The 15,485-nt window shown below is 30.9% G+C and overlaps 1 protein-coding gene across 2 annotated transcripts in view; it reads right to left on the reverse strand.

Moving 5' to 3' along the window:
- lwr (ubiquitin conjugating enzyme lesswright) overlaps positions 1-15,485 on the reverse strand; it is an 85,432-nt gene that overhangs the window by 50,638 nt on the left and 19,309 nt on the right. For both annotated transcript variants that reach the window (XM_085822359.1, XM_085822358.1), the window contains exon 2: positions 14,130-14,199. In XM_085822359.1, the coding sequence (XP_085678485.1) occupies positions 14,130-14,195 (66 nt within the window). In that variant the 5' untranslated portion in view covers positions 14,196-14,199. The remainder of the gene's footprint in view (positions 1-14,129; positions 14,200-15,485) is intronic.

Below are 15,485 nucleotides of genomic sequence, written 5' to 3' on the forward strand. Positions count from 1 at the left end.
TTTAAGTTCTCTAAAAACTTTTAAACAAAAGTATAAAAAGCAATATAAACAACAATAAAACATTTTTACTTTAGTAAGAATTAAAAACAATGGTTATACTTGCGGTGGCTTTGCAAATGCGTTCAAGAGCAAGAGACTGACATTAATTACGGAAGGGGAAAGTAAACGGCTGTGTCAGGGATCATAAGAGAAGATATATTTTAAAAGAAAAGTGTTTTTATGTCTCATTCAGTATCAGTATATCAAGAAAAAAAACCTTGAATGGAGATCAAGTTCTGCTCTGTAAATCAGTAACATGTATAAGGATGCACACGGCACCAGAATAGACAAATTACATAGGATAAGTAAAGTTTTGAAGTGCTCTTTTACGTATTTATTAAACAGTTTAATAACATTAGTATGCACGTTTGGGGATTATAAATAACATGCACCTTCTTATAACTGCAAATTAAATTGTAATTATCAAATGAATTCAACGATTATATTTGTTTGTTTATTAACATTTTTGTCTAGGAATTTCCTTTATTTTCCCTTGAGCATTACATACATGTACGTCACGAGGCTGAAAAGCACTGCTATAAACAAATAATCCGACCCAATTCCAGTTAAACAGCACTAATTGTTTATGGAAAGTATCCTAGTTTTGATTTTGTGAGCTTATTTAATTGAATATGGCAAAGCATACAAGGGTTGCCTTGGAACTAGCATTGAGATTCTCTTTAAGAAATATGGTGAAGCTTACAAAAAGTCCACGAAGTGAAGTAATTCCGTAGAATATTTTCTAACTCTTTATGACTACATTGCACTCAATTATATTTTATAAACGACATGTAAATATAATTTAATGTATATGTGTATGCGTGTGTGGCTCACTAACGGCTGAGCGGTAAAGTCGTTGAAGTCTGGCAGGTCGATCCGAGGTACGAATCCGGTGAATGGGAGAGTTGTATTGGCTTTCTCGTGGTTTTCCCCACGTGTAACATGCACAAGAGTCAGTTTTGCTTACAAAGTTCTTCACGAGGCATCCTTACCCTTAGGCAAATAGCCGTCGAATGCTTTGCTTATAATCAAACAAATCAGACTAAACAATAGATATATAAATAAGTAGCTTAAAAAACTGCTATATTTTATGTATGCTTATAAAGTAGTATTTAAATATATATAATGATTAAAAGAAAGGAAAAGTCGTTCAAAAACCTTCACTGTTGAGTAAAATGCCAAAGAATTTATGATTGTGTTTAACCCCCTCAGCGTTACGAACGGATTTTTCCGTATTGAAAGATGGCTTTCCAAAGCGTCACACACGGATTATTTTGCCAACTTTTGATGAATCCGAAAGCGTTTCAAACGATTTTTCCTGCCTTACATTTTCAGTCTCGAAATCGTTGAGGACGGAATACTCTGTACTGTCGTCCCCTCCGACCTCCTTTTGTGCTTAAGTGGCAGTGGGGAAACAGTGATCGTTAGAGAAAGATGTTACAATGGGAGGGTCATAAATAAAATCATCAAATCCAGCCGTACCATCTGTCGACCTGAGGGCGATTTTCGTGCCGAAACGAAAATATTGAAAAGCCTTCAACGCAAACCTTTCTATGTATGTGAAAAATTTGCAAAGCAAAATTTCTTCTGCAAAAGTAAATGTAATTTGCACGGAACCCATGAATAACAATAATATAAGAATTCAGCATCACCTAATTTACAAATAATTTCTTTTAGCATAGAATAAGTACTTAAACAGGTAACTTAAACAGGTTTTAAAACTATTATAACAGTTCACAAAGAGTTACTTCAATATATATTTTGAATAATTGTTCTGAAATAAAAATGAGATTTTTGAAAAAGTTCAAATCTTGTAATTCCGTTTCAATCTAATGTGTCATTTATATGTTTGTATCGAAATTCATTGGGTGAATGCGAAGTATGGACATTTTATTATTGAAATACGTGGACAAGGTGCATTTCCTTAAAGAAAAATTCGTTTGACTCTTCTGATTTCTTGTTTAAAACGAACTACTGATAAACTTCCTTGGCATGATATGAAAATCATTCGCAAATAATATCATATTTGATTAAATCGCTTTTTGGCGTTGATAAAATAAAGTACTGAAAGTACATGAAATCGTATAATGCATTTTTTACCCTAAGCAAATTACTTCCGTTTTACTGAAAGTGTTATTGAATAAAAGGGTCCAGACGATATTTGATTATGAATATTTTACGGTTATGAAAATGTGTTTATTTCCAAATTTTGAAACCGTTGGGACGTAAAATTCTTAGCAGGTAAGAGTAAATAATTATGAAAAATAGTTGTTAGTAGAAAAGAAATGTAAATAGCTTTTTATAAAATCGTCGCAAGCATTATACGAAGGCAGAAAAAATATGATGGCGGTCTGGGTGATGCAAAAAATTTCAAAAAAGGAAATAAGAATTTCCGATTATTTGCCTATATCAATATTTGAAATGACACAATCAGATGCTCAGGTAAAGACAGACAACTTTAACTTTCATGGAGGACTTTGGGGATGAGAAAACAATTTGATATTTACGACTACGGTTAAATAAAACCAAGGACGGCTGTCTCTGTATGGGAAGAGATGCCTTCTTGGAAGACTTTTTAAAGAAAACTGGCTCGTATTCATGTTACAAGTGGGAAAACTCAATTCCAAATCAAACTACTAGTGTTCAGTGACGTTACTGCTCGGCCGCTAGTGGACATTATTTATGGCTAAGGACTGATGAGTTATGTTAAATTAGGTACTGATTACCCTTTATTTTTAAATTCATTAGTTAATACTTATGATTGGGGTTTTACTAAAAAGGCCAATTATATGCATGTATTTCTTAAAATAAGTTTTCATATCTTATTAAAATTTTATGTGCAGATTTTATGGCATCCTTCCTTCACGTCCACTCAAATAATTTCACAGCCTAAGAACAAAATAGAATTATTTAAAATTTAATATCTATGCTTCATTTGAAATATTTCTCTTTGGTTTGGTTTACTTGAAAAGCACTCGAAGGCTATCTGCCAAAGTAGAGAGGCCTTCATGGAGAACTGTCTAAGAGAAAATGGCTTCTATACATGTTACACAATGGAAAAATCACGAAAACGTCCATGCAGCCAGCCCGTTCGCTGGGATTCGAACCGAACTACCCATGTTCAGCAATTTTACTGCTTGGCCATTGGTGAGCGTATCACCTTTTGAGATAATTATCATAATATTATATGTTTTAATAGGCATCAATAACAATCAATGCTTACTGTTGTGATTTACATTTCCAGTGATGTTAATCTCGTAATTAATACTCTTCGCTCTGTGCCTAAGAGCAGTAAAGCTTCAACTGAGGACTTTGAAAGCAGAACTGGCTCATATTTCTGTAATTAATACAAATGTGGTAATATTATTCTTGTCACTGTCAATGATACCAATCCTAAGATTTGGTATTCACTTTCGGAGCAAAAATACATTGAGAAAGAAATCAATTTGGGAACAAATAAAAAAGAATTGATGAAATAAGTAATATAAAAAAGCAAAATTCTTTTATATCTGGGTCATTTGTTAGTTACCATTTACTTTGTGTTTTAATATCTTTTCATATTTTATTTCAGTATTGCTTTATTAATTCTTAAATATTTTGTAAAATATGAAAAATTTGTGAAATTCATATTTTCTTTCAATTCTAAATATAATTTTCTTTCCCAGTTCTAAAAATGTATTCTTGATATTATAGAATAACAAAAAGATATAGTATTCACTAAATCAATGTGCAATTATCGTTAATTAAAGTGCATTTTGGTAGTAGATTCCTGATAGTTGTAATGTACACATGCTTCAAAAAGATTGCACGACTAAAAAATTTTTTCACCGTTCCGGGCAGAACCATCGTTCCAATTTCAAATAAATAAATAAAAATAAAATAGGCTTCAGCACAACGACAGTTTTTTGACTCATTTTATTACAAATGTGTGAAGCAAATTTCTTTTCATTCTGCAAAAGAAATAAATATGTCAATGAATAATATGTTTTTCAGTGTGCTATTAGAATAAGAAATCCATACTCGTCTGACGCAGATTAACTGATATAGAATTTTAATCAAAATTTTGCAGGAGAGATTTCAAATATTACTTTCAAGCTCTAACTACACAGAAGTTGCATTTTTCAGTTTTTAAACGCAGTTTTCGATCGTTTCATCATCTTTTATAAGTGCTAGGAACCGTCTTATTTATCTAAATTTTCTTTAGCAAGGTAAGAAACAACACATTCAATGGCACTTTTTTCACACAATCGCTTTGCAGACTTTTATATTTTACACGTCTCTCATGCATTCGTACACGAAACAGTCCATAACTGAAAGCCTAATTTTATTCAGTTAATTTCTTTCATTAAAATCATAACCACTTGTACTCTTTTTAAGATGTTCTCGGATAAATAGGCATTATTCTAAAATATAAACGATAACATTATTTGAAATATAATTTTTCCTTCTCAAATCAAAACAAAATTTATTTCGCCAAAATATAATCGAAAATAATTTTAGAGCTATGAAACAAATTCAAGAAGATGAATAAATATTTTTAAATTCATTCAGTTGTATAAGAAAGTAAATAACGGCAGCACAACATTATAATGCATCATCATAATATCAGCTGAGAGCTATAAAATGTTTCATTCCTACTAAATTGTTTATATAACTCTCCTTTTATAAAAGCTCAAAAAAGAGAACATATATATATCATGTCCATTTGGTGAATTGACGTATTAAAGGCATTGCTGTACGTAATATAAATATTTGATTGTTATTTTATGAAATAACAAGCAAGTCTGGAGCCCATTCAAATACCCTGTAGAATTTTAACAAATTATTTTATAGGATACAAACATGCACATGCTTTTTATGAAATATGCAAACCTCATGTGAATATAATTCTGTTTTATTAAAATTAACGATTATGAAATAAATTTTAATATAAATATATTACTCTACACAAAGAAACCTGCAGGCATCTTCACTCCCATTATTTTTCTATTATTATCATCACAAAAAAAAATCTTATAATAGGCTAATTAGATTAGTTTAAAAATACGAGCTGTGAAACTTTTTATCCTCCTTGCTTCAGTTTTTCTTATGACAGTTACGCACTTTCTTTAACTTGTTTATATAAAATCCATTTATTTTAAATACTTTTCTAAAACGATGTATAAGAAATAAGAAAATAATGCTAGCGTAAAATATTTGGTTGAAAAGTTATATAAAGCTGGGTTCAGTACCCAAAACAATAAATAAAATGAAAACAGATTTTATATTAGTCCAAACGGGCATTTTTTTCATTTAATGGGAATAATTCATTTATTCCCATTAAATTAAGGCATTGAAAATGAATAAATTACGCGTTTTGTTTTGTAAAAAAAAAAAAAAAGTATATTGTTGAATTTTAGTTTACATACATGTTTCGAGAGCATTTGGGTTAACGTCACTTTGGGCTAAAAATATTTAGAAACAGCATATCATTAGAATTTCCGATACACAGGCTCGCAGGCTGTAGACAAAAATGATTTATTCCTTACAGTGTTGCCATTGCTTGCTTTGAAACTGTTGAGTTTTTTAAACAAAAATCCGGTAACGTTTTACAGAATATGAAATGGACAATAAAAACATATTCCAAATTCTAAAGTCGGGCTTCCAAGTGTCCTTGTTCGGGTGGAGGACTATGTGATCCAAAATGTGATGACTCTAGGTAATGTTGTTTATTTGCAATGCGAAAAACATACATACGTTCATGTAGATTCTCATTATTTAGTTTCTTTAAATAAATACAGGGCGATAATATTTGGTGGCAACAGTTTGAAAAGTGATTCGGGCATTTAAAGTGATTCGACCCAAAATGCCGTTTCGAAACTAATAGCCCTTCTTTACTAACACTCATTTGGATTTTAAAAAAGGAATTATAAAATTAAAAACATTAAAATAAAATCCAGAAGCTTTCAGATTTTATATTACGCCCAAAGAACTTTTTTTGATGCTTTGTGTGTTACCTTTATTCATTTAATACCATGTTCTTCGCAATTAAAGCACATAAATTCCAATTCAACAGCAATATCATAAAATATTTAAAAACAAAATATATTTAGAATTTCCGATAAATAGTCTCGCACACTGGAGATAAAAACATTTTATTCATTACAGTGTTACCACTGCTCGCTTTGAAACTGTTAGTTTCCTAATTAAAGATTCGTCACAGTTTTACAAAATATGAAAGAGATAATTAAACAAATTTGAACTTAAAAATTCCAGTTTTCAATGTGCATATTCGAGTGGAGGATTACGTTATTCTTAATTTGATGGCTCTAGGTACTGTATTTTTAATAATACAAGACATATATTCACAAATATTCTTAATTATTTAATTTCTTTAAATATAATACAGAACGATAATATTTGGTGGAAACAATTTAAAAGTTGATTTGCCGTTTGTATAATCCGCTGTAAAATACAGTTTTGAGACTAGTAGCCCATCTATCCTAGCTCCCCTTTAGGGTTTATATATATATGTATGTATAATTATAAAATCCGTTCTTAAATTTTGTACATATTATGCACATACTTATTATAAAATTGAAGCATTTTGCAGAAGATTTTCCTACAAAATTGTACTCACAGAAATGCGTTCTTACATTCGGTTGAACGTCTTTCTCTTACGATACCGAGAAAAGTTTAGCCTCTATTTCTAAAAACAGATCAAGTATTTTCAAATAGGGTGCATGTTGAAAAGAAGCGGTAATGTAAAACGACTAAAAGAAAGAATAGGACATGCGTTGAAAATTAGGGGAGGGACGATAAGAACGAAAGGCAATGTGCATTGTCATTCTACGTATTATATATGGCACCTTTGATGAAAAAGACTTCTTTTCAGCTATCCAGGAGAGTCAGTATGCCCTAGGCATATATAACTATTATCTGTTCGTATAACTTGGCTCACACTGTAAAATTTAGAACGACGCGAAAGAAAATTCTAAAGTGCAGTTTACATTAAAATTTTTCCAATATCAATATTACCTGCTAATTGCATTAAAATTACCTAACTACAGAACACAAGAAATATAGTAAGACTAGAATTCTCTTATTGCGGGTGTCGAGTTTAGTACTGTACGCGAATAAAATTTTTGAATTTTGTCTAGTTGAACCTTGCTGATAGTGGAATGATAAAACACTTGCCGATAGTTTGATTTAGGTTCAAACATAGGTGAATGGGATGACTGCATTAGAGGTGTTTTGTGAAAAGTCAGTTTGCCTTAGAAAGCCCTTCACTATGGCAGCCCTGGTATGTTTGCAATAAGTAGCTCTCCTATGCTCTGCAATATCCAAATAGAATAAACTATTTTTATTGAAAATGAATAAATTATGCGTTTTGTTTTGTAAAAAAAAAAAAAAAAAGTATCTTGTTGAATTTTAGTTTTTTAGAGGAAAGAAGGAAAAATATTATATATTTATTTCTAACTGAGCCAGCCAGCTATGTGAACAAAACTTAATTTTGCTTCTTTTAGTTGAAGTAGAAATATATTGTGCATTTTGGTGAATAAAAAGGGTTTTACACTTCAGTTTCGCCTTAGAATGTCTGTTTTGTATTTTGCTTTACGGAAATTAAAATCTTTAATTTTTTTGTTGCAAACCCTATATGGGGAAAAACATACTCTGTATAAAAAAATAGCATCACATATGTACGTAATAATAAATAAATATGAGCCTATAGGAAGCAAACCTGTTGCCAAGACGTTCTTAAATATTCAGATATATTGTGATCATATTATCCCGGGTATTCGTTGAAATTAGTTGAATTTCTGTTACAAAGATTACTTCTACTTCAGTGCATGTTTTATATAATTTCTAATATTCGCACTTTGAGCATGTAGATTCTTGAGAAAAACCTAACTGAAAGAAGATGAATCTGATCATGTCTACACAATTTTATTTTAAAATTCGTTATCATTTGCATTTTTTGAGCACAAACATAATTGTTTTCTTTTCATATTTCAAAACTTTCACCATTTATACCCTTTAAAAGTAACTGCATATCATTGTACTGAAAAATGAAATTTAAGAATGTATAGAATTCTGGGAAATCTTAGTTCATTATATCGAAAACCAAATTATAAATATAAAGATAAAAGTTTATGTTTCTGCATTAGGTAACTACACTGAAAGTAATACTGATAAGTTCAATAAAACGCATCAAGAGCATTGGCCCATCAGCGAACGAACAATAAAATCTCTGACACTGATAATTCGGCTGAGAATTCAAGTTTCGGGAAACAAGCTCACTGCGTAGGCGTTTTTTTTTCCCACTTGCAACATGTATATGAGACAGTATCCCTCAGAAAATCCTCCACGAAGACATCCCCACCCTTAGGCAGGTAACCTTCGAGTGCTTTGCCAGAGTCAAATTAAATAAAATTTTAAAAAATAAGTAAGCTTTATGAGCATTAGACTAATGTCTCTGTTTAATTCTTTCTATATATAGAAAGAGAAAGAATTAAAGTTACAGAGATTAATAAAACCATAAGAATCAATCTGTCAAAATCCAATGCCTTTTTTTCATTAATGCTCTTATAATTTTTCAAAGCAGGAATTTCTAAGAGCACCTGTTTATTTGCTCTCAGCCCATCCCCCCAAAAAAAGAAAATAAGTAGCAGAATAGTAAAATATACTGATATTTTCTTAGAGTTTAAAGAGAACAATATCATTATGGCACAATTAATAAACGTGCGGCTTTCCTTACTAATGGCTATACACAAAAGCGGAACATGTCTGTAATTATGGATTAGCAAATAAACAAGTCTTTTATTTCATATTTAGTTAATTAGTTCTGTTATTATATCAAGTAAATTGTGAAATATTATTTATATCCGTCGCTTCATATAAACTCTGCATCAAAAATACCCGAAGTTGCAAATAAAATAAGAAATTTTCCAAGTTAACAAGATATTTTACTTTATTTAAAAAAGTAAACTATCTTGATAACTATCGAAAATCATATTGTTTTAGTGAGAAAGTATTCCTTTTATCCTAGCAAGCAATCGTATATAAGAAATAAATTCAATAACTAAAGTGAAGGGTATTAGAAATACAAAAATATTTCGATATTACTGCCGCATGCACATTGATTTCCATAAAATTTAAATATATATATATATATAAACATGCACACACACATGTATACATACATAAAAATGGAGGTTTAAGAACGGAAAAAAAATTAAAACATTCATATTTTTCTTTTAAAGTCTTGATTTTCAAGTTTCCTCAAAATTTTCATTTGATAACAAAATCCATAGCATAAAGCGAACAGTTACTGTTAACAAGGTCAGATCGCTTTCGAAGCATTCTACTTCTTGAAAACTCCCGAAGGGCAAAGTTCTGACAGTGATTGATACTTTTAGAGCCGACTCTAATGAGTTAATCTGGATGAATCTCCACAGGTGTAGGGGGTAAAGAAAACTGCTTAACGCTTTCGGTGGATACAGTGACAGAAAGCTTCCACGCTTTTGAAAAGCTTTGATGACAAAGCTGCTGACACTTTACAAAACAATACCTTATCTCTTTCAAAACGCTCGGAGGGTTAAAATTCTCATGAATGGATTTTGCCGTTATGTTTAACTTCACTGCGAAATAAGCATTCAAGTACATGATCTTTCAGATTTGCTTTATGAAGATCACTTTATACGGAAAATGAAGTTGGTTTTAGTTTTAGAATGTTTATGAACACATGTTATATGAAGTAAAATTTTATGAGTTTGTAATTTTACTTTCACGGGCACCTGTTCAATTCTGTGGTCTGAGTAAGTGCACCAGCTGCCTAATTAATGAAATTTGTTAATGTTTTTACAGTCTGATGCACATAATACCAATGCCTGCCCCAAAGAATAAATATCTCCGTCATTCATCTGTCATAATAGTTGTTTCCTTCTTAATCAGCATCTTCGCTGATCTGTAATCGGATGGGAATATGTTTTTGATTAAGGCAATAATTCCGAGACAAGCCACTGCAAATAAGCATCTGTCTACAACTTCCTAAAATGCACGTAAATATTTCTATATATCATTGTTAAAAAATTCATAAAATACAGCATGGATATCAGAAAATATATCAGTAAATAACTGCAGAATAAATTATATGAGCAAAGGCAAACAATGAGTGTGATGGCTCAACAAAACATAAGAATGATTGCTACCTCCAAATTCTGAATCAGTTGGGCTATCAGATTTGAACTATTATTGCCATTTGTCAGTGGTAATTTCATTTACCAGGTTCTTTACGGAAGTGCTTCCAAAATTATAAATATGGCCTTCAAATTTCAAAACCATATGCATTAGCATGACCGATCAGAAGGCTGGTTATATGACGGGCTGGCATAATGCATGAGCAACTATTTTTCAAAACCAATACATTTTTTCAAAACTTTCAGTTGCCCACCTTGGCGACTGTCATGTATGTGGATGCGGTGAGCCAATCAGCTTCCTGGCAGAGCCCAGCAAGTGAGAGAGAGGACACTTGCATGTTAGCCTCAGAGGAGGCAGGTGGAACATTAACTATGTTGTAGGAGCGAGGTAGTGCTCCAGGTTTACCATTATTCTTTGAACGTTAATTTTTTTTACCATTACTCTTTGAAAGTTAATTTTTAATAAATGTTTGTTTCATTTTCGTTATGGTGCCTTATTCATCCGTAAAGCCAACACAGCGACAAAGCACTTTGCCCAGTGATTCTTGTCAGGGTTAGTAGATAATGCAATAGTACAGAACAATTTTTTGAAACATTCACTGAAGAGCACAATAAGTTTGAAGAAAATCATTTTGATTAATTGCAAAATTGACAGCAGCATCTTGTGAATTTTCACACTTTATAGTACAAGAATTTTCGGTTGTTAAGTATTAGCGCAGCTAACTTGCCACCGTTTGCAATTTTTTTATAGAAAATGAATGGTGATATAATTGCAAAAAACATTAGCTCAATGAATAATTCTATTTACAAGTGACTCCTTTTTTACTTCCTTGTACGAAGTAAGAAGGAAGTATTGTGATCGCGAAAAGTTTCAGGCAGTATATTTCAACAAAAATATCCATTTTGACCGCTTTTGAATGCAATTTAACGATGTTTTTGCATGATATCTGTACGTAAGGAAAGAACAAAAGACTCTTTTCCTCCAAAATAATTATAAAACTGCTTTAAAATGAATTCTGAAGAAAATTTTTCGTGGCGTCTGTATGAACGTATGTACGTATGTATCTCGCATAACTCAAAAACGAGTAGCTTCAGAACGTTGAAATTTTGCATACAGTCAAAAGTCGTTAAACCGGACCTGTCGGGACTTCGGCGATTCCGAATTACAGATCATCATTTTAAATCTGGTAAGATGGCATGCAGAAATTATAAAATTAAAAATATGAAACTGTAATTTATGAAATAAAGAACAATTATGATCTAAAGGGTATCAAAATTTAAAAAAAGAAAAAGCTTAATATTTATTTGTTTACTTTATTAAACATTTCTTTCAATGTAAGTTGTTTAAGTTGCTTGTTTTATGTGATAATACTTTCTCTTTAATTCTATTAAACACATATAATTTCTTGTTTAGTTACAAAGTTCCGCTGTTCAAGTCCTAAGCGAATTATAATGACGAGGAACTTGATTTAAATCATATCAAAGACGGAGTACATCGAGATGAAATACTACATTTAGTAAGGAATTATAAGCCAAATAAAATTAAAAAATCTGCCCTGAAGATAAGGATAGCGCTGACAGCTGATCAACTTCCAGTTCATTGCGCGCTGCGTCGTTTCCCTCCCCCCGCAGAGCAGCGTTAAATTGATAAACATATTTCGGAATGATTAGATAATCAAAGGATATGCCTTTATCCATTTTTTACAGCAATTCTACTTTCAGTTGAATGGACTTCGAAACATACTTTTGCTTTGTAGATCCTTTACATATTAGTATATATATATCGGAAATTCTATTTGACATAATCGAAAGTTCAAGCTTACTTTTATAAAATTGCTCTATCAGTCTGCAAAAAATAATAAGCCGGATCCAATTCGAAGAATAAGGAACAACGCAATCTGCAACATTAACTGAATTAGATAATTTTAGCGTAGCTTATACCGTCCTTTATACATTAAACGCGCATACGTAAACGTATTATGCACATGCGCACACGCATATTCGCAGCCGTAAAGGTCTAATGCGCACACGTAAACGCCTATGCGCATGTGTCTACGTGACGCATGCGCAGAAAGTTTGTAGCTTTGAGGTCCGGATTATAGATCATTCCGGATTATGGACGTCCAAATTAACGACTTTTGACTGTATAGGACTACCATAACATGTAGATGTGCACCTCGTATTTTGGTTGCAATCGGCCGCGCCAAACGTATATAAATATATTTATATATATATCCACTCTGTTACCCGGCTCAGTGATCTCAGTTTCTTTACTCTTATATGTTTGTAAATTGTACATTTTTTGCTTTAAAAATGATTGAATTGTGTTGTTCTTATCTTCCGGTTAAGGTTTTTATGCCTTTAGTAAATTTGTATGCAATATTTTTAGAATTATCAACAATTTAAAAGTTCATTCATTTGCGGTTTTGCAGCTGAGGATGGTGGTTCGGTAAAACCATCGAAATTAGTCCTGTGAAAATTTTGTAAATATAACGCTGGTTTTTGTTGTTTGACTTCTGAATTAATTTAAAAGTTGTTAATCCTAATAACCTTTTTGATGGCGGCCATTGCTTGTTTACATTTGAAACAGCAGAGTAGTGGATTTGTTGCCAATCTAGAAAAATGTAGTTTTGAAACAACAAAGATAACGCGTTCATTTATTATTGCGAATTAAATCATGCTTAATCCTTTCTGGAATTCTTTTGAGGAAATAAGTGTTTAAGATTTACTCAATTTTTAATAATTAGTAATTTTTAATACAGATATTTTGAGTTTTTATCTATTTTTGCCTTGTCGCGAAGTGAGAACTGAATTAAATGAATAGGAAATACTCAATCGTCTGTGAAAAACTGTTTCTTTTTTTGTTTTGTTTGCTTAATTTCTTTTAGACATCATTCTAGCTTTATTATAGTATTTGAATAGAACATGTGGCAATGATTAGATAATTCTTTAAAAGAAATAAATTTTGTGCATTCTGAGTTATAATATGAACGAAATATAATACTGTTTAGTGAACCTAGCGCCAGAGTGTCGTTATGGTAAACAATTTGAAGTGAATTTTAAAGAATGCATTTATTCTGTTGTGGTTTATGCGCTGTCGACAAAGTAGATTTAATTAAATCCAATAAGTTTAAACGAAATGCAAGAAAAAAATGTGTATAATTTAATATTCCGTACCAGGAAGTCATGTGGTGTACACATCAGATTTTTCTCTTGTAGAAATTTCATGGCAATTACTTTAGGAATAGAGTTAAAGCAATTGTTCTTTTTAGCTATTTTATAAAAAATTACTGCATTCTTGCAGAAATTATAAAGTACATTTCTTCTCCACAAAATGCATAGTTTAAGTCAAAATACATCAATGTTGGTTGTTGAAACTGATGAACATGGATGCCAGAGTTTGGTGCATTCTGAAAATCTGGCAATTTCTACCATGGCTTCATTAATACGAAAGTATCAAATTTTCTGCTGTTGTTGCTAAAGAAAAATTAGCTATATGTTTCCCTGAAAAGAAATTAGAACTATAACATGTAGATGTTTAGCACAATATGACAAATTAAAAACATGAAAACAATTTCACTTTTCCTCAGTTTCATTTTGTCTCCATCCTAAGTTCAATCTACCTGAATGAATCAATCATTCCTGTTTTCATATAATTTTACTACAAAAACAACAGTTTCATTTACGAATGAGATCTATAGTTATACCAAATTTTGCTCTTTTTTTTTAAATAGCAATTTTTTTTATATCTTACTTCTTAATTTTTTTTTTTTTTTTTTTTTTTTTTTTTTTTTTTTTTTGGATAAAACTAAATAACTTCACAAATTTTCAGTGCTAAACAATTAGCTTCTCTTAAAAAGAAAAATAAATAAATAAATAAAATAAAATAAAAAGAGACTAAAAAGAACTTACAAATGGGTGATCTTTTCTCCATGCTTTCCTTTCTTCAGCTAAGCGAGCTATCGCAATCCCAGACATTTTCCTGCAGATTTGAAGAGAGTAGAGGTAGTATTAAAAAGATAAAAAGAAAAATTAAGATTAAGAAGCAAAATACTTTCTTACATTGATAATTTTTAAAAAGTTCATTATTTGAATTTTGCTAGTCACACATTCATGAAGTTTTTCTTTTAGAATAATCTTCTTCACAATCTTTTTTTTTTTTTTTAAAACTTCGTATGTAATTTTAGAATCACTGATTTTTGTTCAGGATTAGAGATTTGTAGTGCTTCGCTTCTTTAAACACAACAACTTTACAAAATGGATTATAATGGCTGTGGATTACTCTTTAGATCAATTAACTTGAAGAAACAATAGAAAATTTAGATCAATTAACTTGAAGAAACAATAGAAAATTTAATGTACAAAGTTAAAATATGCTTTACAGTGTAAGTATATCTTTTTTTCATTCTATTACACACCAGGACAACAAATATTTAAAATCATTTGTTAATTTATTATTTTGTAAAATCCTAGTACAGTAGAAGTCCAGAAATCCACAAAGCTTGGGACCAGAGGTTGTGCAGATTTTAGGATTTTGCGGATTTCAGGGCAAAAAAGATAAAACATAATATTCGGACTAAAAGTGCAAAATAAATAAGGCGCATTAGATACATTTAATTAAATTATTATATACATTAAGACACAATAACACACCAAATAAATACTAATTCAGAAGTCAATCATTTGCGGTTTTGCAGCTGAGGATGGTGGTTCAGTAAAACCATCGAAACTAGTTCTGTAAAAATTTTGTAAATTAACGATGATTTTTGTTTTTTGACTTCTGAATTAGTATTATATACATAATTGCAATAATTTATTATATGCATTAAATTATTATTACGTACATAAATTGAATATATTATTGATTGTATGTACACAGCATCGAGGTTTGTCAATTTTGCCTCATGCAAAGATTTCCGATTAGAATCACTGTTGCTGTATAATTTCAACAGCTTTTCTTTGTTTTTCCGTACATCATACACAATCGTGTCACAATTCCATACCATTCAGCTATAAACCGAGGAATAGCACCTGCGTCCATCTTTTGCAGAATTTGCACTTTTTGCATTACCATCAACGCAACGTGTTTACATTTTTCAGCGTTGCAAGCAGTAAAATTATGAGTGCATTTCTTATCTGTCATTGTATTAACAAGGGTTGAAATTTAAAATATTCTTAATTTATCCACAAAACATCTGGATAAAAAAAAAAAGGCAGCAATAAACAATCTCGTGAAATAACAAAGCTCAGAAAATACGACATGAATGG

Source organism: Stegodyphus dumicola, chromosome 8 (assembly GCF_044657685.1).
Source record: "Stegodyphus dumicola isolate Sdum_Otavi_A_Nest chromosome 8, ASM4465768v1".
Lineage (NCBI taxonomy): Eukaryota > Metazoa > Arthropoda > Arachnida > Araneae > Eresidae > Stegodyphus > Stegodyphus dumicola.